Consider the following 22,984-nt stretch of genomic DNA (forward strand, 5'->3'; position numbering starts at 1 on the left):
TCCAGGTGCTCTGGCCAGTGGTCAGCGCCCGGGTGCCCCCGTTGGCCGTCCTCATCCCTGCAGGGCTCTCAGCTTCCCTACAATTCGGCCCCTGTTCTGGGCGGGTGTGAGGAGGGGCAGTCACAGGTAGATGGGTGTGTGTGTCTGGGAAAGTGGGCGCCCGGGAGTGGAGGGCTTATCTGGATCAAGGAAGGAACACCAGACACACAGGGAGGGTGTTCCCAGTGGAGGAGCCGGCATTGCGAAGGGAAGGATCTGGTAAAGAATCTGGTGTGACTGGTTTAGGGTGAAGCGGGCGGCATCTCCAAGGCCTTGGGTTCTCAGACTCCAGGTAAGTGTGGCGGGGGGAGCCGCTGAACGTGTGCAAGCTGCGGAGTGCTGGGGCTCTCCCCCTGCGCACAGAGAGGTGCCCTGCTGCCTAGGATGACCTCTGTGGGTCGGAGAAGGAGGCTGGCACCGGTTCCCTGGCGTGCCTTTCAGAGGGGAGTGAGAGCCCCAGGAAGGCGCGGTGGCTAACCCTCCTTCAAGGGGATGGATGAGAGGCAGTGGGGCAGGTCATCCGCCACGTGTGGGCCAGGCTTTGTGAGTTCACCTCGGTGGACACTTGTACTGGGCACTGCAAGGCCCCATTAGCTGACCTTCCCCACAGGGCTTGCCTGCCCCTCCTTCCTCAGAGCAAACAGAAGGGGGGGCATGGAGTGGGGGGAGTGGGGGACCTCCTGTGGACACCTCTGTCAAAGCCCTGGGCTGCCTGCAAGCAAAAGCAGACCTGGGGGCAGCCAACGGCTTGGCCACATGGTGGCAGCAGAGAACTAATTGTTGATTGCTGCAACCTCCCCCCGCCCCCCCCCCCCCCCCCCTGCAAGGAGGTGGACAGGGTGATTAAGGAGGGCTCCTGAGTGTCCCGGGCAGGATACAGGTCACGGGGACCCACGTCTCGGCTGCAGGCGGAGAATATTTCCTTTCGGCCTTGCCCGCATGACTATCTTTAGACATGTTGACTGCGGAGCACAGGAACCCTGCCATGATTTTCCAACTTGTTTATTCATTTCCGGGCCAATTCTGGTCAGAGAAGGGAGTGCCTTTTGCATTACCTCGGGCACGTATCCTCCCGGCACGTCACCAGGTGCCCAGCCTCGAGGGGAAGGGGAGTCCGGCCCTAGGGAGGGGGGCGGGGGGGGGGGGGTGAGTCAGGTACCCAGAATGCACTGTACGGGGGTGGATGTAGCACGGGGTCTGTGAGACACCCCCAAGCTGGTCCCGGCACTGCCTGCATTAGGAAGGCTCCCTGGAGAAGGTGCCACCTGAGCTGACGAAGAAGGGAAAGGGGTGCTCCTGGAAGGAGGTGGAAGGAATATGGACTGTGTGGAACAGAGAGGAGAGGAGAGGACAGCGTCCAGGGCCAGGCCGGACCCCGTCGGGCTCTCTTTCCCGCTCCCCTTGCTCTCCGCAGTCCGGGGACCAGGATCCGCAGGCCCTCAGGCCCAGGCCACCCTGCGAAGCTTCCCCTCCCTCCAGGGTCCGGGCCCATTTGGCCGAGGGGCTGTCAGGTTGAGAACGCCCCCCAGAGCCCCTCTTCGGTGCTGAGGGGACCAGTGCCGATGCCTGGAGGGAGTTTTTATGAGTTTATTTGAGCCAAAGTGATGACAATTGCTGGGCAGCAAAATCTCAAGGGACTGAAAAAACGCTCCAGTAAATGGCAGCTTTTCAGCTTATTTTGTACATTTTGAATCAAATGAGAAGTGGTGGGGAGGGTTACATGGTATTTACTGGTGGTAGATGAAGGAGAAAGTGACAGTGGGGAGAACCTCTGGGATTAGTTAAAAAATAAAACGGAGAGACAAACTTTTTTAAAAAAAGATTTTACTTATTTATCTTTTAGAGGGAGGGGAAGGGAGGGAGAAAGAGAAGGAGAGAAACATCAATGTGTGGTCACCTCTTGCATGCCCCCAACCTGGGACCTGGCCCGAAACCCAGACATGTGCCCTGACTGGGAGTCGAACCAGCGACCCTTTGGTTGTCAGGTCGGCGCTCAATCCACTGAGCCACACCAGCCAGGGCTGACACAAACTCCTTTCACATCGCTGGGTGCAGGACAACCAACACGTACAGCACACGGAGATGGTGTTTGGGGAACAGAGTCACAACGAGGGGCCCTGGGGTCTCATGCTGTGGGTGCGCCCACAGGAGTCTTGGGTGCACAAAGATGACAGCCGGCAGGATCAGCTAAGACGGGCCTTTGTCAGGGACGTTGCGGGCCCAGGCTGCGACTGCCCACGGTGACCCACTGCCAGTCAGGGGTTTTTGTGTTCAGACCGAACTCGGCCTCTGAGCCTGTAGGCCCCACCCTGCTGGCTTCCCTGAGCTTGTCAGGTTTGGGATGAGGTCCCTTTGTCCCCCATGCCAGTGAGCGAGGGGACGCCGCGGACGCCCAGGTGAGAGATGGCGAGAGCAGGTGTAGGTGGCCTCCCCGCCCCCCAGCTCCCGTGCCCTGCATCCCAGCCTGGAGAGAGAGCTCTGGGCCACCCCCTCCTCAGAACAACACCCTCATTTCCGAGAGGCAGAGGCTTGGGGGCCCACAATGCTTACAGGGCGGGTTAGATGTGCCCACGCTTCCTGCATGTCGGGGGGCGCTGGGGCAGGGCCAGAAAGGAAGGCCAGCCTTGTGCTGTCTCGTCCCTGTCCTGCAGCTTCCGCACCCCGAGGCAGCGGTGGTGGGGGGGCAGGACTGGGGCCGGGCCTCCACGGAAGGCGCCTCTCCCCCGACGCCACGGTCCAGCCAGCAGGGCTGGCCCCATCGTATAACCCCTCCCGTCCAAAGGTGGTCAGAGTGCAGCACGCCTTCCTCTGGCACAGTGCTGTGGCTGGCAGGCCAGGGCAAGCCCACGGAAGGATGGCCCCTGCCCACAGATGGTGCTGTCACTGCCCCGGGAGCGACACCTCTCACCTCTCCTCTCCGGTCCCGCACACATTTCCTGGTCTCTTCCCCACACAGTGGGTTCCCCGGGTCCTGCCTGGGAACCAGCGTTGAGGGTGTTGCTGTACGAAGGCACCGAGAGAAGAAAGAAGCCAGGCCGTCCTATCCTTGAACCCTCCCTGGCACTGGGCTGGCCCCGCCCCCTCCTCACCCCGGCCCGTTGCGTAGGGGGCGCCTGGATGGGATGGTTCAGGCCTACTTACTTCTCTCCAGGCCACTCCAAGCACACCCAGCCCCAGGTCACTGAGAGAAAGACGCTCAAGGAGGAGGAGCAGGACACCCCAGGGCAGGGAGAGTCTGGAGGGCCGGCCTGGCCAAGCCTTCAACAGGCCCCGCCCACCGCTCCGCCCCAAGCCCTGGCCCCGCCTGTCCCGGTCCCTCCCTCCGACTTTGCTCTGAGAGCCGGCTGGGAGCGGCAGCGGGACAGCGAGCAGGTGAGTCTGCCTCTCCAGTTCCTGTCGGCTGTGTGTCTTCGTCTGTGTCAGGTGCTCAGGCCCGAGGGCCAGGGACGAGAGGGGAGCATCACCGGAGCTCCAGGCAGGGGGGCCGCTGCCCAGGGCTCTCAAGACCTGCGCTGGACACTGGTCCCAGCCCTCGAGTCTTTCCCCAGCCAGGCCTTTGGCCTGTGGGAATCCCCGTGGGGCCCCAGCTGGGCCTTGATGGAGCTCCTGCCACCGCGCTCACAGCCCTCCCTGTTGCTGCTGCTCTTGCTGCTGCTGCCGCCGCCGGCGGTACCCAAGGCTGGCAGGTCCTGGCAGTGCCCGAGCATCCCTTACGCTGCCTCCCGTGACTTTGGCGTGAAGTACACGGTGCCCAGCTTCTCAGCTGGCGGGCCGGTACAGGCCCTGGCGACCTATGACGGGGGCGGGGATGGGAGTGCGGTGTTCGTGGCCACGCGCAACCGCCTGCACATGCTTGGGCCCGACCTGCAGCTCCTTGAGAGCCTGGCCACAGGCCCTGCTGGGCACCCTGCCTGCCAAACGTGCGCAGCCTGTGGCCCAGGCCCCCACGGCCCCGTGGAGGACACGGACGCAAAGGTGCTGGTGCTGGAACCGGGGCTGCCGGCCCTGATCAGCTGTGGCTCCAGCCTGCACGGCCGCTGCTTCCAGCACGAGTTGGAGTCCAATGGGACCGCCCTGCGCCTGGCCCCGCCAGCCTGCCTCTTCTCCGCCCGCCACAACCGGCCCGAAGACTGCCCCGACTGCGTGGCCAGCCCTTTGGGCACCCTCGTGACCGTGGTGGAGCAGGGCCACGCCGCTTACCTCTACGTGGCATCTTCTCTGGACAAGAAGGTGGCCTCGAGCTTCAGCCCACGCTCCGTGTCCATCCGGCGCCTCAAGGCCGACGCATCAGGATTCGCCCCAGACTTCGAGGCGCTGTCGGTGCTGCCCCGGTACCTCCCTTCCTACCGCATCGAGTACGTGTACAGCTTCCACGCCGGAGCCTTCGTCTATTTCCTGACCGTGCAGCCCACTAGCCTGGCCGCCGTGCCTGGCTGCCTTGCACACGCGCCTGGCCCGGCTCAGCGCCGTGGACACTGACGTGGGCAGCTACCGTGAGCTGGTTCTGGATTGCCACTTTGAGCCTAAACGCCGGCGACGCGAGGCTTTGGTGGTCGGGCAGCCGTATCCGGTGCTGCGGGCAGCCCACATGGCTCCCGTGGGCAGCGGGCTGGCCGCCGAGCTGAACGTAGCCGAGGGCCAGCAAGTGCTCTTCGGGGTCTTCGTGGCCAGCAGAGACAGCAGCCCCGGTCGCGGTCCCACGTCTGTCGTCTGTGCCTTCCCCATCGACCTGGTGGATGAGCTCATCGAGGCAGGCGAGGAGCGCTGTTGTAACCCCGGCGTCCAGCAGGGCCTCCGGAGGGACCTCGACTTCTTCCAGGCCCCCAGCTTCTGCCCCAACCCGGTAAGCTGAAAAAGGGAGCCTCACCCGTGAGCAGTGTGCACGTGGCTGAATCTAGGCTGCTTTCCTCCCACCCCGGGGAGCGTCTGGGAGCCGGAGAAGCCGGGAGGGCAGGAGAGAGGTTCTCTCTTCCACCCAGTTCTCCAGAGCTGCTGCTGCGGCCGGAGGGGCCCGCCAAACGAAGGCCGCTCGGGAGGCTCATCACCTCCCAGCCAGGCCAGCCCGCTCGCTACCCCGTTTTGCTCTCTGACCCTCAGACCTGTCATGACCTCTGATTTTTTAGGCAGTTTTTCCCTGGTTACGTGAGAACTGGATTGCATCATAACTGTCTCTCTGCCAGGAACACCGCAGACTCCGGGCGGAATGATGGGCATCCCGTCCTCTCTGCCCGCTGCCCACACCCTCAGGGGCGGACACGGGAGAACATCCCCCCCACACACACCCCCGCAGATGCGCACGTATTCACACAGACTCACGGCTGCTCACTGACACAGTTCTTTTTTCTTCAAATTTAATCTTTATTGCATTTCTTTCCCCAGTACCATTTAATCCCCTTATACCTCCCTCCCCACAAATAGTTTCACTTTCTCTATGGGAGCACTGGTTGTGTCCCGCTGTCCAAAGAGGACGAGGCAGGAGTTGTGGAGAACACTCCCGCCCCTGTTCTGGGGAGCGTCCTGGGCCCAGGAGGGGTGAGGGCTTGCCAGGGAGCTTGTGTGGCTTGGGTTTTATGGACCCACTCATCCCTGATGAATCGTTCTCCGTGGGGTGGTTGCGGGAGGCCCCGGGACATGGTGGGAAGGTGGCTTGGCCCTAGCAGATTCCAGGAGGCTCACCCTGGTCTTGTGCAAACAACTGTAAACATCTGGGGGTGAGTAAAGCCTGCTGGAACTGATTCACCGCACGGGAGTCCCAGACTTTTTTCCGCACTAGTTGGGGCGCTGCCTGCATCTCCCTCCTCGCCCTAGGCATGAGGTCTCCCAGCCTATGCTGAACTGGGGGTCCCTTCCAGCAGACCCTACCCTGGTTCTTCCTTGGTGTCAGGGAGCTGGAGCAGAGACCAACAGGACATTCCTTAAAATGCTGAGGACAAAACCAAAACTGATTTCGTGAAGCCACTGAAACGGTCCTGCCTGAGAGTATAAGGAACTGAACCAAGGAGCTGGGGCGAGTGGCACTGGACGAGCCATCTTTCGGCAAGCTGGCCCGCAGGCGCTGCTCTCAGAGCCTTGGGCTGCCCCTGTGGCCACGGCCCTGCTGTGACGTCTGCCGTCAGTTCCCTCCCAGCTCTAGGTGATGGCCCAGAGGTGGGAGAAGCTCTGTGTGTGAGGTTGGGGGAGTCTCCAGCCTCCCTCTGTCTGTGGAGGCCATCTAAGCTGAGGAGGCCCTAGGGCTGGGGCTCCCTTGTCTGGGCCTGGCAGCCCTGCCTGCCCTCTTCCTCTTCCCTCTGGGGAGTCAGAACCTCTTCCCAACTTGGCTAGTGGTCAGTGGGACAACAGACACCAAGCAAGACTTGGTAGTGCCAGGCTCTAGGAGGACTAATCTCCAGCCCCGCCCACAGGTCGGCCCAGCCCCCGGGAGGTGGGTGAGGCAGCTCGTACTGTGCTTGCCCAGTGGCCAGGCATGCCCCCTCCAGGGCCACATCCGCTGTGTGCTCCTTGCGGCTGGCCTCAGGAAGGCCGAGCGGCGCGGAGCTGCTCCCTGCCCACCGTGGGTCCCCGTAGGGTTTGGGTCTGGCTGGGGCGGTCGCCCTCCTCTGTGGGGCATCGAGCACTAAAGTGTCTTCAGGAGCCACGGGCCCTCGACAAGCCTGGGGAGCCAGAGCTGGGACTCTGGAACCCCAGGCAAGCAGGCAAGGGCGTGGTCCTGACTAGGGCCGGGCCTCTTCCGCCCCTCAGCTCCACCTGTCCCTGAGTCATGCTGCAAACACCTGGCTGGCTTCCGCCTAGGAATAGGCCCCTTTCCTCCTCAGGTGAGGACAGAGTCCCAGTCCCCTGCCTACCCAGGCCACAGACCCAGAGCGTGTGGGTTTCTGGGCCCAGCTCTGCACCTGCTCTTGCCCCGGGGCTCCTGATGGGGTCTGAGGGCTGGGCTACGAAGACTCGGTGTGATGCGGGCCTCGGGGGTCCAGCCCTGAGCGCTGCCCTCGGAGCTGGCGAGGGGGGTCCTCAGCAGCTAGGACTACTGAGCCCTGCCAGCACGTGGCACCCTACTCCACCCAGTACCTTGCATTCACACCCTGGCTTCCTGCTTTCCAGAAGCTTCCATAGCCCTTCTCTGGAGCACTGAGTGCAGCCCCCAAACACCCTCCTGTTAAGAGCAAGGGAGAGATTAGCATCTCCCAACCTCTGGGGCCTAGCTTGGCACCCAGGCCTTCAGGCCTCGGTTGATCCCTTTTGCACCCTGTAGGAGGTACCGGTAGCCACTGGAGGCGTGGGAAGGCCTCTGGAGTCTCAGGGAGAAGGACCCTGTTACCAACCCTGTGCTGATAAATTAACCTTCGAGTTCAGGCCCCTTGTGCTGGTGGAGAGACTGAAGCCCTGAGACGCGACAGCATTTGCTGAAGTGCAGAGCACAGCCAGCAGGGGGCAGGAGAGGACTCTAGTCCAGAGCTCAGGCGTCCAACCTGGCTCCCGTCCCTGAGGGGCCTGATGGCCTTGGACAAGCGACCAAACCTCTCTGAGCCTGTTTCCTTATCTGTGAAATGGGGGTGGTGAGCGGTGGTGGGGACAGAATGGGGTCAGGTCTGTGAGACTCAGTAACTCATCATCAGAGTGGACATGGTGGGGCGGGGCCAGCCACCGGCGGGGGGAGCTGGCCTTCCAGTCGGGGCCTGCTGTGGCCTCGCTCCCTCTGAGAGCCCTGTTGCGGGGTTGGGGGCGGGGTGGGTGGAATGCGGGAACCGACAGGCCTGGGGCCCTCTCCGGGCAGGCCTGGTGAGGGGTGGGGGTTCAGGCTGCTGCGGTCGCCGACAGAGGCCCCAAGGGGTCACTGTGCGGGATGAGCCCTGACCCCTTCCCTCGCCTTCCCCAGCCCGGCCTGGCGTCCCTCAGCCCCAACACCAGCTGCTACCACTTCCCGCTGCGGGTCAGCAGCAGCCTCGTACGCGTGGACCTGTTCAACGGGCTGCTGGGGCCGGTGCAGGTGACCGCGCTGCACGTGACGCGCCTGGACAACGTCACCGTGGCCCACATGGGCACGTCGGATGGGCGCATCCTGCAGGTGGGTCCCTGGTCACCACAGCCCTTTGTCCCTGGGTCCCCGTGCCCCATTTTGCTCACTGTTGACCTGTCCCAGGTGGAGCTGGCCAGGTCTCTCAGCTACCTGCTGTATGTGTCCAACTTCTCCCTGAGCAACAGTAAGCAGCCCGTGCAGCGGAATGTCAGTCGCCTTGGGAACCACCTGTTCTTTGCTTCCGGGGACCAGGTGAGGTGGGCAGGGGCAGGGCCTGGGGCCGTCTAATCCTGGGAGGCGTTGACATGCAGGTCTTACCGCCTTGATCTAGAATGGCACCGGGGTGGGGGTCTTTGGGGCCTAGGACCCCAGCCCCCTCCAGCCACCCCTGAGCCACCCTTCTGCCCTTCCAAGGTCTTCCAGGTACCCATCCAGGGCCCCGGCTGCCGCCACTTCCTCACCTGCTGGCGTTGCCTGCGGGCACAGCGTTTCATGGGCTGTGGCTGGTGTGGGGGCATCTGTGGCCGGCAGAAGGACTGTCCTGGCTCCTGGCAACAGGACCATTGTCCCCCGGAGCTCACTGAGGTACGGCTTGCCTGGCTGGGCACAGGTGAGGGTGACACAGGCTGGGCCCGGGGCGGGGAGTGATCGTCCTCAGGCCTGCGATGCCCTCCAGGAAGGCATGCTTGGCAGAGGAGATGGCCCATGCAAAGCTTTGGAGGCAGGAGAGTGCCTGAGTGAGGACTAGAATGCACGTGACCTAGAGTGAATGGAGTGTGGGGCAGGCAAGGGGGGCGGCAGAAAAGTTTGGGGGGAGCAGACGGGGCTGAGAGTCCCGGCTCACACAGGCTGTCTGCTCCCCCTCCAGTTCTACCCTCGCAGTGGACCCCGAAGGGGCAGCACGAGGCTGACCTTGTGCGGCTCCAACTTCTACCTGCACCCTGCGGGTCCGATGCCCGAGGGCACGCGTCAGGTCACCGTGGGCCAAAGTCCCTGCCACCTGCTGCCCAAGGACAGCTCACACCTCAGGTACAACTGTTCCCTGCCCTTCCTGTCCCTGGTGGGGGCAGCCAAACGGTTCCTTCCCCGTGGGACTCTGTCCTCTGCTTACTGGGGGCAAGGAGAGGTGAGGCCAGCTGCAGTGGCTCCCGCTGCTTCGTGCATGCAGCCACATCTCGGTCCCTTCTCGGGCCTGCATATGCCTGACCTGTCCCTTGAGTCACGGACCAGGCAAGGCTAGCAAGGCCCTGCCCTGCCAGAGCCTGCCTGCCCTGGAGGCCACCCTCGAGAGAGGCCACCTGCAGGCTCAGAAGAGACCCGTGACTTGTGGTGGGCATGCAATGAGGCCTGCGTGACCCCTGGCTGACCTTGAGTTCCTGGGTGCTCTAGCCCAGTGCCCCGGAAGGGCTTCACAGAAGAGCTAGAGTGTGAACTGGAACCCTTGGGCACACAGTCAGCTGGGACTGCCAACATTAGCCTCACCGTCACCAACATGCCACCGGGCAAGCACTTCCGGATAGACGGCACCTCCGTGCTGCAAGGCTTCTCCTTCGTGGTGAGACCACCTCGTCTTGTCTGCGCCCTTGGCCAGCTGGGTGACATGGGGAGGGAAGGGCTTGGAGTGGAGGGTGTTCCATGCTGAGCTCAGCCACCTCCATACTCTCTTAGGAGCCAGTGCTGAAAGAAGTGCAACCCCTCTTCGGCCCACGGGCAGGGGGCACGCGCCTCACCCTGACAGGCCAGGGCCTGTCCACAGGCACCAGCCGGGCTGTGCTGGTCAACGGGACGGAGTGTCTTCTGGAGTGGTGAGTGCTGGCCGGCAAGGGGATGGGAGGTCAGAGGGCCCCAGCAGGGGAGCCCTCGCCAGCTGGGACTGGGATGCTGCCAGAGCAGAGGGGGGAGCGCTCAGTCGCATGGCCGGGCCCAGGAAGAAGGGTCTGTTGTCCCCGCCAGTCCTGAGGTGGTGTGGGAATGGCAGGAGAGACCACCACAACCCACTGGCTTCCCGCAGCCAAGGCTGTGGGGACTCCATCCCCTCCCTGCTTTCCTGGGGGTCTTCCCGGGACCCGCCTGTCCTGACACAGACCTGTGGAGGGTGGGCTGCTGGGGAGACGACCAACAGAGGAACCGGGAGAGGTTGGCAGACCCCTGGGGGAAGTGGGCCTCGGCGTCCCCCGGAAGGTGACCCTGAACCTGGTCTCCCTGTTCCACAGGGTCGGCGAGGGGCAGCTTTCCTGCACCACGCCGCCCGGTGCTGCTCTGGGGAGAGTTCCCATTCGCCTGCAGGTGGGGGGCGCCGGGGTGCCTGGCTCCTGGACCTTCGACTACCGGGAGAACCCCATCGTGCTGGGCATCAGCCCCCACTGTGGCTACACGTGCGTGCTACCTCCTTCCCCACCCTGTTCTCCGAGGAGCGAGGGAGCCGTCCTCAGAGGGCCCCTAAGCTCACCACCGCCCCGCCCTCCTTCACAGCGGCTCCCACGTCACCGTCCGCGGCCAGCACCTGACTTCCGTGTGGCGCCTGGCGCTGTCGTTCCACGACGGGCTCAAGGCCGTGGAGACCAGGGTGAGTGGGCCCTGGCAGCCGCCAGGTGGGCACCGGCCGGGAGCGAGGGCGGGAGGGAGGCTGGGCCAGTCCCCCGAGTTCCTGCCCCGCCCTGTCCTGGGTGGAGGAGACCGGGGAGCCTGGCTAAGCACTCTCGATGGGCCCCAGCAGTGCGAGGGGCAGCTGCCGGAGAAGCATCGGTGCCGCCTGCCCGAGTACGTGGTCCGAGGCCCCCAGGAGTGGGTGGCAGGGAACCTGAGCGCCTGGGGGGATGGAGCTGCCGGCTTCACCCTGCCTGGCTTTCGCTTCCTGCCCCCGCCCCGCCCACCCAGCACTGACCTGGCCCCACTGAAGCCCGAGGAGCACGCCATTAAGTTCGAGGTAAGTGTGGGGATGGAGGGCGGGGGCAGTGGAGGGGCAGAGCTGAGGCCTGCCCGGAGGTGCCGGGGACACCGGCCAGGCCTCATGACTGTCTCCGCAGTACATTGGGCTAGGAGCCGTGGCCGACTGTGTGGACGTGAACGTGACCGTGGGTGGTAAGAGCTGCCAGCACGAGCTCCGAGGGGATGTGGTCATTTGTCCCCTGCCCCCCTCCCTGCCCCTGGGCAAGGACGGCACCCCACTGCAGGTAAGCAGCTCGACTGGCTCTTCACAGGAGGCGCGGGTGGGGGTCCGCAGGCCGGCCCTGAGCTGCCGCCTGCCCCCAGGTCTGCGTGGATGGTGAATGTCACACCCTGGGCAGAGTGGTGCGGCGGGGCTCGGAAGGCATCCCGCAGAGAACGGTCCTCGGCATCCTGCTGGCCCTGGCCCTGCTCGTGGTTGTGTTGGCCGCCGCGCTTGTCTTCAACTACCGGCGGAGGAAGCAGCTGGGTGAGCGCTCCACGCCCGTCCTGACTCGGCCTCTGTCCCCCTGCAGCGGCGTCTCCAAGCCCCTACATCCTCTTTCTGCCCCGGCCCTGGGGGCCCGGCCCACGCCTTCCGGGCACAGGTCGGCCTCTAGGAGCTTGGAGAGGCTGTCTACCAGGGGCCTTCTTCCCACAGTCCTGTCTCCGAGCCTGCGGCACCCGGCGTCCTCGGACCAGATCGCCGGAGCCATGCCTCTGCCCCCGCTCCAGGCTGGCTCCTGTTGCCGATACAGCGCTGGTGAGCGGGAGGCGCCGGGAGCTGAGGCCCCGCCCTCCGCTCGGCCAGGCGCTCACCCTCCCTCCTCCGCAGCAGCTCCTTCCGCGGGGGGTCTGGATCCCACCACTCCGGTCCACGGAGAGTCCTTCTCAGACAGTGGGGATGGGTCCCGAGTCCCTCTGCTTCGGACGAAGTCCGTCCAGCTCGGGGACCTGGACTCTGCGCTCCTGGCCGAGGTCAAGGACGTGCTCATTCCCCACGAGCGGGTGGTCACCCACAGTGACCAAGTCATCGGCAAAGGTGAGGGGGCCCGGCCAGGCGGGCCTGGGGCGGAGATGGGGTCCCGGGCTCACGGGGCAGCTAGGCAGTGTCACCAACCCTCCGACTCTGGCCCTGTCACCCACGTCTGTGGCCTTGGGCGTCACAAGGAACCTCCCTGAGCCTCCAGCTGCTCGTCCAAGAAGTGGGGGTTCGTTGTGTCTTCTGTGGGCTCGGGTGCAGATCGGGTGGGCCTGGGGGACCGCAGCCTCCGCTGTCACGCAGCTCCTGCTTGTTGTTAACGCCGGGTCGGCCCGGCGGTGCCCCGGGGTCTGGTGGTCACCGCAGAGGGTGTGGTCCGAGCCCTGGGTGCCAGGGCGGCTCCCCCTCACCGTCTCCCCTCGCCAGGCCACTTCGGGGTCGTCTACCATGGAGAGTACACAGACGAGACCCAGACGCGGGTTCACTGCGCCGTCAAATCCCTGAGCCGTAAGTGGGCGGAGTGGGGTAGGCAAGTGGGCGGAGTGGGGTGGGCGGGGCCTCCTCCCTGCGGGCTGCCGTCTCGCTGGGTGACCCCGAGCCCGGAGACCCTGCTTCTCCGTTCCCCTCGTCTGACCCCTGGGAAGGGCCGCCCTGCCTGACTCCTCGCCCCCGGCCTGACTCGCCGCGCTGCCCCGCAGGCATCACCGAGCTGCAGGAGGTGGAGGCCTTCCTGCGCGAGGGGCTGCTCATGCGTGGTCTGCACCACCCCAACGTGCTGGCCCTCATCGGAATCACGCTGCCGCCCGAGGGGCTGCCCCGGGTGCTGCTGCCCTACATGCGCCACGGGGACCTGCTCCGGTTCGTCCGCTCGCCCCAGCGGGTCAGTGCTCCGCGGGCCCCGGGTCGGGAGGCTCGGGCAGCCGCTGGGGGTGGAGCTGCTCTGCCCCTGCCTACTGACCCCCGCGTGCCCCCAGAACCCCACGGTGAAGGACCTCATCAGCTTCGGCCTGCAAGTAGCCCGCGGCATGGAGTACCTGGCGGAGCAGAAGTTCGTCCACAGGGACCTGGCTGCTCGGAACTGCATGTGAGGGGCCGGGGCAGTCGGGGGGGGGGGGGGGGGGCAGTCGGGGTGAAGGGAGGGGGCAGGGTCCCTGCCAGGGCCTCTAGCTGCCCTCAAGGCACCTCAGGGGAGATTCCCCACTCCAGCCCTGGCCACACAGCCCTGGCTGTGTCCTCCCCTCTCTGGCCTCAGTTTTCCTGCCTGCCCAGGTCAGGCTTACAGGGGGCTCCGTGGCGCTGAGACCCTGTGAAGACCTGGGACAGGTGGGTTCAGGGCCTGCTGGGGGCCAGTCCTGAGTGGGGCCCCCTCTCCCAGGCTGGATGAGTCGTTCACAGTCAAGGTGGCCGACTTCGGCCTGGCCCGAGGCGTCCTGGACAAGGAGTACTACAGCGTCCAGCAGCACCGGCATGCTCGCCTGCCCGTCAAGTGGATGGCACTGGAGAGCCTGCAGACCTACAGGTTCACCAGCAAGTCGGACGTGGTGAGACCCCACCCCCCCAGTGTCCACGTGGCCTCCGTGTCCTGGGAGAGCCCTTGGCCTTGCCCCTTTGGCTCCACATGAGGAGCCATGCCCAGGGACTCCCCAAGCTGAGCAGCCTCCACGGCCCAATCGCCCACCTCTTGGGCAGGAGGAGGCTGTGCACTCACTGGCTCCTCAGCACGGCAGGCCCTGCCCAGCCCCAGCTCTGGACCAGTGCGGGTGGTGGGAGGAGGCCCAGGGAAGATGCCTGTGAGGCTGTGATTGGGGGTGGAGCCCCCATTTCCGGCAAGAGGGGTCTGGGAGGTAGAAGGCCTGGGAGGCCCACCTGTCCCCAAGTTCGGGATGGCAGTTGAGTGCCCTCGCCCTTCCCCTCCCCCAGTGGTCATTCGGGGTGCTGCTGTGGGAGCTGCTGACTCGAGGGGCGCCACCGTACCCTCACGTCGACGCTTTCGACCTCACGCACTTCCTGGCCCAGGGTCGGCGCCTGCCCCAGCCGGAGTACTGCCCCGATTCTCTGTGAGTGCCTACAGGCGCGGGTGCGGAGGGAGCCGGGCCCCAGAGACCAGGAGGGGTGGGAGGCCGAGCTCCTGCCTCGCTGTCTGACCGGCCCTGTGGTTGACCTGGCAAGGGACCCTCTCTGGGCCTTGGTTTCCTCATCTGCGGATCGGTTTTGCCCCTGTTCGGGGCTGGGTGCTGGGAGGATAGGCTGGTCGCCATGGTAACAGCATTCCCATCTCAGAGTCTGGGTTGAGGCCAGTGATTTGATTTCTCAGCAGTCCTCTCCCCCTCCCCTGCCAAGGGGGGCTGTTTTCCATCTTTTCCACTCACTTAATCTCAAGGAAAGCTTCCATTAGCTCCCACACTAGCCCCCTCCGCGTCTCCAGATCAGATGTTTTTTTCATGGGATCTAGTTTCAGATTTCCCATTCTTGGAGGCATGGCGACAGCTGTGTTGTCCTCGCTGCCTGGGGAGGAGGGGGGGCGGGTTCTGTGCCGAGGTTCATCTTCTTAAGCGGCGAGTGCCTCCGAGCTGCCCAGGTGTCCGCGGTTAGGGCGGAGGAGCCAGGTCACGGTCGTGTCTCCTGCTGCGCTCCAGGGGGGACGTGTAGCCCTCCCGCACGGCCCCGCCTGCCCCGAGCCTGCTCTCCGTTCCTCACGACGCCGATGCCTCTGGTGGGCAGGGAGGGACGTGAACTTCACTGCCCACCTGCCCCCAGGCGGGCTTCCGGAACAGACTCCGAGGGGGAGATTCACGTGGGTGCTGGGTTCCTGGGAAGCAGGACTGGGCCGGCGGAGAGGCTGGGCAGTGAGGCATATGCAACAGAGGCCGCAGCCCGCCCCATGGCGGGGGGTGGGGGCGCTGGAGGTGATGGCCCTTTGCAGTTTCATGGAACTAAGGTCGAGGGGCCCCGTCTTTGTCCCAGATGTGAAGCAGTCCCTGGTCACAGCTGTCCCTGAAGCAGGCGTGAGCTTGGGAGAGGCCGTTCTTTCCCGCCTGGGGCCGTTCCTAGAGAGGAGCTCAGCCCGGAGCTGAGCGGTCAGCGGGGCTGGTGGGGGGGGATGAGGGGGGATCTGGGGTGGGTAGCACCCCACTGTCCCAGGGTAAGTCCTACCACCTCTCTGCGCCCCTTTCCTCCTTGGAAAAGTTGGGGTGCTCACAGGACCGCCCTCAGAGCATCTGAGAGTTATGTCAGGTGTTGTCTGTAGGGGACTTAGAGGACCACTGAAGGCGGGGGTGACATTCCCAAGCTAAAGAGACAAGTATCAGGTGCCACCAGGCAGCCCAGAAAAACTCCGCCTGGGAATGAGGGCGCAGGGGGCACTGCCCCACGTGTCCTTGTCTCCGGGCTCTGCATCCCCACGTGGCCGGACCTGGGCGTCTTTCCCACCAGGTGTGTGATGACGACCGAGGCGGCTTGTGGGCTGGGCCCTTCACGGGCCTCCTGTCACCTTGTGCCCCGATGGCTGTGGGATCGGAGGAGGGTCCAGGGGCGCAGGGCGGTTAATGAACTTGCCCTGATCAGCCCGAGGCACGAGGGCAAGGGCCCCAGCTCTTACCCCCTAAGGCACTTCGACCTGCGCCAGGTGGGAAGGCAGGACTGGAGCAGCCATCACAATGAAGAGAAGAGCTGTCCCCAGCCGGGTGATGCTAGGCGTTAGGTCCTGGCCCCTGTCCTCCTGCCTGTGCGGCCTGCCAGGGGGCTCCCCGCTGGGCAGCCCAGAATCCCTGGGTCGGGCTCCAACCTGCCGCTGACCTCCCCCTCCCCCCCCGCAGGTACGCGGTGATGCTGCGCTGCTGGGCGGCGGACCCTGCCGCGAGACCCACCTTCGGGACGCTGGCGAGGGAAGTGGAGCAAGTGGCGGCGGCTCTGGGTGGGGACCACTACGTGCAGATGTCCGCGGCCTACGTGAACCTGGGCCTGGATGCCCCCAAGGACGCCACTGTGCCCCCAGAACAGTCACTGCCCCCAGCTGTGCCCAGGAGCCCCGGGCGGCCTCGGCCCCTCTCAGAGCCACCGAGGCCCACGTGACCTCAGCCCTAGGCAGGCCCCGAGGGTCTGGGCCTGCAGAGCCACTCCTGGGAGTTAACCTCTGGGCTGTGCCGCGACAAGGGGGGGCCCGACCCGCGCTCTGCCCTGTCCCTTACCCTCACCCGCCAGGCTGTTGGGGGGGAGCAAGGCACACTGACCCCTCACGCCACAGAGGGAGCCAGGGAGGGTGACCCTGGATGTAACAAGTACTTACGGAGCCGCTGTGTGTCTGGCCTGCTGGGCACAGGGCCTTGACCAGGGCCAGCCACCGGCCCACCAGCCAGTAAATAAACAGGTGACTATTTAAGCACAAATTGTGGTAAATGCTATAAATGTAAAAAGATCTTTAGGATAATGGGGGACAGCGTTGGACAGCAAGGTGAATACAGAGGTGAGGGAAGCCCCCCAAGAGGGGACGTTTTTGCTGAGACCCTGTCAGGTGGGAGCCGTGCCAGCAGCAGAGTTGGAAGAGAGACCCTGAGGCTGGCAGGGTTTGGGGTCAGCGAGAAGGCCCCAGGGGGCAGGAAGGCAGGCGAGCCCCGGGCGCAGGTTTCGGGGCCCTGGGACTTCGGGACAGAACCAAGAGGGCTGCTGGGGACCCAGGACTGCAGCGGCCAGGGTGGCTTCTCCTGTCATCGAGTCTGCTGTCCCCTTCCCTGGGCTCTTGTCCTTCTCCAGGGCTCCCTGCTCTGCCTGCAGCCCCCACCCCACCGCAGCCACACTGCCAGGGCAGGGACACCCCCCCCACACACACACCTGCCAGCATTGTCCTGCAGCCTTGAGAGCTGTGAGCCAGCAGCAAGGCCTCAGCGCCACACTCTCCGGTACCAGTGTCCAGGTGCCGACTGCCCAGGCTGTTCGTGCTCGTCAAGGCCACTCCACACGAGCCTCCGAAGGCCAGGCCCCACTGGAGGGGGAGAGCAGCTTCTCCTTGCACTAGCCCTTGCCACACGCTCGGTGCTGAGGGGGCGGCCGGGCCCAGGACACGCGGTACATCACGGCGGTTCCGCTCTCTTGCTCAGGGCCCCTGTCGTCCCCATCCTGCCAGTTTGGGGGGGCCCCAGTTCACCCTAAAGGGAGCATAGTCCCTCTCCTGTGAGTCCCCAGCTCTGCCCCATCTCATAGGACCCAGGTAAGCAGGGGGTGGGTCTCCTTGGGACTTCCAGGGCTCATGGAGGCTGGACTGCCTTCCCGTCGGGTGGTCCCAGGCACGATGGGTGGCCGGTGGGAGGGGAGGCTTGCTGGCGGCCACGGTGCGTGGCACGGGCAGAGCGTTCTCCCAGGGCCTCGAGAGACCACCACTAGCCGTGGAGAGAGACCCCGCTCAGCCAGCTCCTCTGCCTCCGTGGGGCTGGGGGCAGGCAGGTGTCGGTAAAGGCCAGAGGGAGGCCAGGGTGCGAGCTGGGGCCCAGGGAGCAGCAGATGACTCACAGCCTCCTGAGCTCTCCCTGGGGGCCGCGGTGTCTGGCACCTGGAGGCATGCCGGCAGCACCTGGATCTGCTTTCACGGGGGACCATGAGCCTGGCCTGAAACCCCCCCCCCCCCCGACCCCGCCGTATGCCTTGGCCCCAGACCTTCAGGGAGTTTTCCCTGAAGGGATGCACATCCTCTTGGGAGGGGGGGGGTCACACCGGGAGGCTCCAGACATGGTCCCACGTCAGGCCCCAGGGCCTTCCTGCACGAGGGCTTCGACAGTGACTCCCTCACGCAGCCCGTGAGGCCCCGGGTCGGAGCCTGGCTAATCCCGTGAACTCAGTCCCTTCACCTGTAGGAGGGAGGGAGCAGCACTCTCCAGGGTGGGGGTCAGGGGGCGGGCGCTGCTGCCGTGAGGGCCTGAGTGAGGCTCACGGAGGCCTGGGCCGCAGCTCTGGCACGTGCTGCCTGTGCCTGGGGCCGGGCAGCCCAGGAATCGGTAGCTGAGCACCGAGCCTCCACCCGCAGGCCCTGGGGAAAAACGTGCTGCCCGTGTGAGCCCCGAGAGCTCAGGGGTGGGGCTGCACCTGTCTGCAGGAGCAGGAACGACTCGGTGGAGCACCCCCAGAGCCCCCCAGCCGGCACAGTGGGGCCCACTGAGCCCGTCTTTCGGGGTCTGTTCCAGTGGGCATTGTGCAGAGATGCCAGGAGAGCCCGGGCAGCTGTCACGTTCGCCTCTGGCTGTCATGGCCCCTGGGTGGGCTCTTCATGTCTGAGACGGTGACCCGGAGCATGGCCTGCAGACTGGGTCCTGTCCTGGCAGGAGCCCTTGGCCCAAAGGTAGGCAGCAGGTGTCCAGCGGGTGGCAGAGCCTGCCTGACCCTGCTCAGCCCGGAGGTGTGGCACCTGAATCCCAGCCAGCCCCTACCGACACCCTCGGACGCTCTCAGGAATGACTGTTTCTCCTAGCCCTGGCTGGCGTAGCTCAGTGGATTGAGCGTGGGCTTCGAACCAAAGTGTCGCAGGTTCGATTCCCAGTCAGGGTACATGCGTGGGTTGTAGGCCATGACCCCCAGCAACCGCACATTGATGTTTCTCTCTCTCTCTCTCTCTCTCTCTCTCTCTCTCTATCTCCCTTCCTTCCCTCTCTAAAAATAAATAAGTAAAATTAAAAAAAAAGAAATGACTGTTTCTCTTGAACCCCGACCCCGTCCGTCCGTCCCACACGGAGACTCACAGCCCCGGCCTCTACGTGGAAGCGTGGCTCCGCTCCCGAGCTTCCGCGTGGCCTCTGCATCTTGCTCTCTATTCGTTCGGCACCCTGGGCGTCCTCTGCCCGGGTCGCAGGATGTCCGTCCCAGGCCTGGCCAGGACTGTTGGGCCGCCCTGGAAACGGAGGCCGCAAGAGCGAGCTTTCCCCTCACGTGGCAGGGTGAGGAGCCCGGGCCGTCTTCTGTCCTCTAGGTGACCCGCGCCCCCTCCTCCACCCATCCGGCAGCCCTGCCTTTGGAAGGGAAGCAGAGGCACCAAGGGGCCTGGCAGCCCGCCCTTTGCGGGGAAGAGGGCAGGAGGCCTCCGCATGGGCGCCACCCGTCCGTCGCATTGTTTCTCCGCAGGAGCTCAGGGGTCAGGCTGGAGCTCAGCAGGGGGGAGCGGGAGGAAGTTGCCGAATCCCTAGGGCTGAGCCTGGGCAGTGGCAGAGGAGAACCACGAGGCTTCTGGCGCCAGGGCACCCTCTGCTCCCCTCCTCTCTGCTGGCTGTCACGTTGGTTGGGCCACCTGCACCCTTGTGGTCAGCCTTGGACTGGGCACTTGGGGTCTGGGAATGCATCAGGGAGGCAGGGACTGAAAGTGGCTGGTGGGCCAGATCACAGAATTCCGTCAGCTGCGAAGCCGGCACCTTCCCTCGTGCCACAGGTGCACCTGTGCAGCCTGGACCGTGGACCCTTGGTGTCAGCCAAGCAGTCAGCCCCACCCCTGGGCTCCCTGGTAGTGACGGCTTCAGCCAGGCGTCAGTCCTGCTGCCGTGATCCCCCAAGCCGGGGGTGCCCCTCTTCAAAGGGGTAAAGGGATGCTTTGGGCAGCCCCAGTCACCCTGCCCTCATGGGCTCCTGCTTTGGGCCTGGGGCCCTCGGGGACCCCGAGGGAGGGCAGCTCCGTTCACACACCCTCCGCAGGCAGGGTTGGGGGTCTCTTCTCAGCCGTCACGAGGCCGCGTGTGCTTCTGACAGCACTCGCTCCGCCGCGCCTCTGCTGGCTTCTGGACAAGGACGGCGCCCTGGGAGGCTGCGGAGCCCACCCGGCCCCTACGGCGGCCGCGGCGCGGCAGCGAGGGCGCCTGTGCCGTTGCCCTCCCCGCGGGCTGGTGCGGCTGGCCAGCTTTCACGCAGAGTTACGTAAGCCTGAGTCAATTGGAGCTCCGAGCGGTTCATTGTGGGCTATTTTTAAGCTGTAACACATCGCAGCAGAGGGGTCACTGCACCGAGGCTTGCAGGGAAGATTGTTTAAACATCTGTTATTTAAATTCCTCTATGCCTTGGAGCTTAAAAGCTGCATCCTCTTGGCACTCTTGGGTTCCGCCTTCCACAGCCCAGATTAGGAGCGGGGTACCGCCCCTCACCCCACTGTCGGTTCCCCGAGGGCTGGGGTTCTCTGCACCCTGGCCGTCTCCCTTTAGGGTCAGGCGGGGGCCTGAGAGGAGGAGATGCCAGTTCCTTTAACATTGGCATGGGGGCGCCCTGGCCAGGAGACTTCAGGGGAGCAGGGGGTCCAGGCTCACAGGTCCCGCAGAGGCCCCAGGGAGGAGGGTCTGGACAGGGAGACGCAGACAGCGCACTGGGTGTGGAGCTGGGAGACTGACCGCGCTTCCTCCCTCCTGGGGGCCTTGGTTTCCCATCAGCACCCAGAAAGGGCCGGCACAAATGATCCTTTCGGGTCTTTTCAGGAGCCAGCCTTTGCCCGGGCTGTGTTCCTTCCCGGAGTGCGGCCCCTGCCCCCAGATCTAAATCGAGATCTAAATGCTGCCCATCTGCAGCCTCTGGTGTCTGAGCCCCGGGCGGTGGACAGGGGCGAACCTCTGGGGAGCAGGCCTGCTGCTCGCTGCATTAGCAAGTGGCTGGCTGCGCCGGGGGCCCCTTCAGCCTCCTGGGTTTTTTTAGAAAGATTTCTCTTTAGAGAGAGGGGAAGTGAGGGAGAAAGAGAGGAGAGAAACATCGATGTGCAAGAGATAGGTCCATTGGTTGCCTCCTGCGCGCCCCCACCTGGGGACCTGACCTGCAACCCAGGCGTGTGCCCTGACTGGGGATCGAACCAGCAGGCCGGCACTCAGTCCACTGAGCCACACCAGCCCGGGCTCTGTTTTATATTTGTTGTTTTTTGTTTGTTCCCTTTTATGCTCCTCCCGACCCTAGAGTTTTGGAGATGTGCAGAGGCTTCCCGGGGCGCAGGAGGAGCGGGCAGGTGGGCCGGAGGAGCGCGGGGCCAGGGACTCGACAGAGCTGTCTCCCGGGGCCGCAGCAGAGCCCGAGTCCATCTGCGCTGGAGCAACAGGCACGGGAGACTTGGCTGGTCAGGGGGCTCCCAGCCAAATGGAGCCTTCTGCGCCCCTTCCCTTGATGGCGTCCTGCCCGCCACCCTCGGGGCCTCCTAGGTGGGGTGGCGGGGGGCTCTGGCATGATCCACGGGAAGGAAGAGTCCCTCGGGGTGGCCGACTCTCCCCACCTTGGGAAGCCTCCCCCTCTCCACAGAGGCTGGGGGCCTGCCCCCAAACCTGACAGGTGGGGGTCACGTGAGGCATGAGAGGAGGCAGTGCGGGGACCTGCCCTCACAGGGGGCACCCTGGGTGGCCGTGCCCTGAGACTGAGCTCCTTGGAGTTCCTTCTCGGCCCCCTGCACGCCAGAGAGCCCTCAGCCTGGGGAATGGGCTCGGCCTGGGGGAGGGGCTCTCAGGTTGCCATGGCGACATGTTGGCCCTCCTCACTTTCTAGAATCAGAAATAGAATTGGATGCCCTTCTTCCTGGTGAGAGACTATTTAAAAACATGTTGGGGGGGTACAGGGGGCAATGTTCCTGCTTGATTCCTGGGGGCTGGGCAAAAGGGCCCCCCCTGCTTGGGAGCCTCTCTAGCTGCCCTGCTGCCCCTCCTCTCAGAGGGACGCAGTGGAACGGCTTTGGCCGGCCAAGAGTTCTGCGTACAAAGGGCTCAGCCTGGTCCCTCAGGCCCCTACTCAGCACCGCCCGGTTGATGGCGCCAACAGGGAAAACGCCCCCTCCCAGGCCTGGGCCGCCTGCTGAGCTACAGGAGGAGGAGCAGCCATGGGGTCACCCCCCTGGGTGGGGCTGCGGCTCTCGGAGGAGGAGTGTGTTGGCTTCCCTCCGGCAGGGTCCGTGCCACGTGGCCCTGGGCACGGCACCAGCGGTAGCACCGTGGATTCAGAAGTGTGCGTCCAACGCCCGGTGGCCTGGCTTCAGCTCTGGCTCTACTGCTGCTCACTAGAGCCGAGAGCTCTGGGAAGTCGCTCTCCTCTCTGTGCCTTGATGTCCTCGTTTGTAAAACAAGGACGACAGTGCCAGGCTCACGGAGCTGCCTGCCGTGGGGCTGGGCTCCGCGTGCTCAGAGCTGCCTGGCACAGAGGGAGGCCGCAGTCACTCACACGCTCGTTCCTATTGCGGGAGGGGCGTCTGCTCCCCTGGAGGGAAGACCCTTCTCCTCGCTCCAGACGGCCTTCTTTGGCCTTCCTTCCTGGGCCACACCCTCCGGCTGGCTCCGCTCCCTCCCCCAGGACTCCTCAGCTCAGTCGTTCACAGAAACCCGGTCCCGAAAAGGGGACTGTGGCCCTCTTCTGCAGGAGGTCGGGGATGGCTCACTGGTTAGCAGGTTGGGGGGCTCCCAGGGCCTCCCGCCACGCCGACCCAGCCCTCCCGGGCGCGGCCCAGCCCAAGGGCTGCACGGGATCTAGCATCTATTGTGCGTGGGTTGGGGGGCAACACCCCAAAGGCAGTTCTTGGGGCCAGAGATCAGTGAGGCCAATAGTGTTCGGGGGGTGTGTGTGTGATGTGCGTTCGGCCCCCAGACCCCTGGCTCTGCCGCCTTCCCGGGCCATGGTGTGTGGTGAGCAGCAGCGACCAGAGACATCTGGCTCCGTTTGTGCCTGAGGTAGCATCTGGGGAAGGGGGAGGGGCCCCGAGGGCCGGAGACCTGGCTGAGTCAGGCTGCGCCCAGCGCCGGGGCGTCGGGAGGTGCAGACGCAGCACAGCCAGCACAGCGCTAGCCTTGGCCCCGGGTCACACCGCTTCACACCCCACGGCCAACTGTAAGCACTATTTTTAACCTCTGTGAAAACACACAGCTTCAGAGGATGAGCCTACAGCTGCCCTCTCCACAGACCTGTTTCCTGGGCAGCAAGACTGAGGCCTGAAAGGACCCGGCCTGGAGGGCAGAGGGCGGGGGCCCCGAGCTCACAGCTGGTGGGTGGACGGAGGAGGGCCCGACCCGCTGTCAGGCCGGGACCTCCAGGCCCAGGCCTCCGGCAGTGGGCCA

General features: G+C 64.9%; 1 protein-coding gene across 1 annotated transcript; it reads left to right on the forward strand.

Moving 5' to 3' along the window:
* The first annotated feature begins 258 nt into the window (after positions 1-258).
* On the forward strand, positions 259-16,345 carry MST1R (macrophage stimulating 1 receptor). The gene is given in 22 exon segments (XM_028517887.2): positions 259-331; positions 3,191-4,470; positions 4,472-4,882; positions 7,913-8,101; positions 8,177-8,305; positions 8,468-8,638; positions 8,922-9,082; positions 9,443-9,608; positions 9,722-9,858; positions 10,267-10,428; positions 10,526-10,619; positions 10,770-10,979; positions 11,080-11,226; positions 11,306-11,468; positions 11,640-11,741; positions 11,814-12,020; positions 12,387-12,467; positions 12,659-12,840; positions 12,935-13,044; positions 13,336-13,501; positions 13,881-14,017; positions 15,776-16,345. Coding segments are annotated over 21 exon segments (4,215 nt in total). The 5' UTR covers positions 259-331; positions 3,191-3,636; the 3' UTR covers positions 16,032-16,345.
* The last annotated feature ends 6,639 nt before the right edge of the window (positions 16,346-22,984 follow it).

This window comes from Phyllostomus discolor, chromosome 7, assembly GCF_004126475.2.
Source record: "Phyllostomus discolor isolate MPI-MPIP mPhyDis1 chromosome 7, mPhyDis1.pri.v3, whole genome shotgun sequence".
NCBI lineage: Eukaryota > Metazoa > Chordata > Mammalia > Chiroptera > Phyllostomidae > Phyllostomus > Phyllostomus discolor.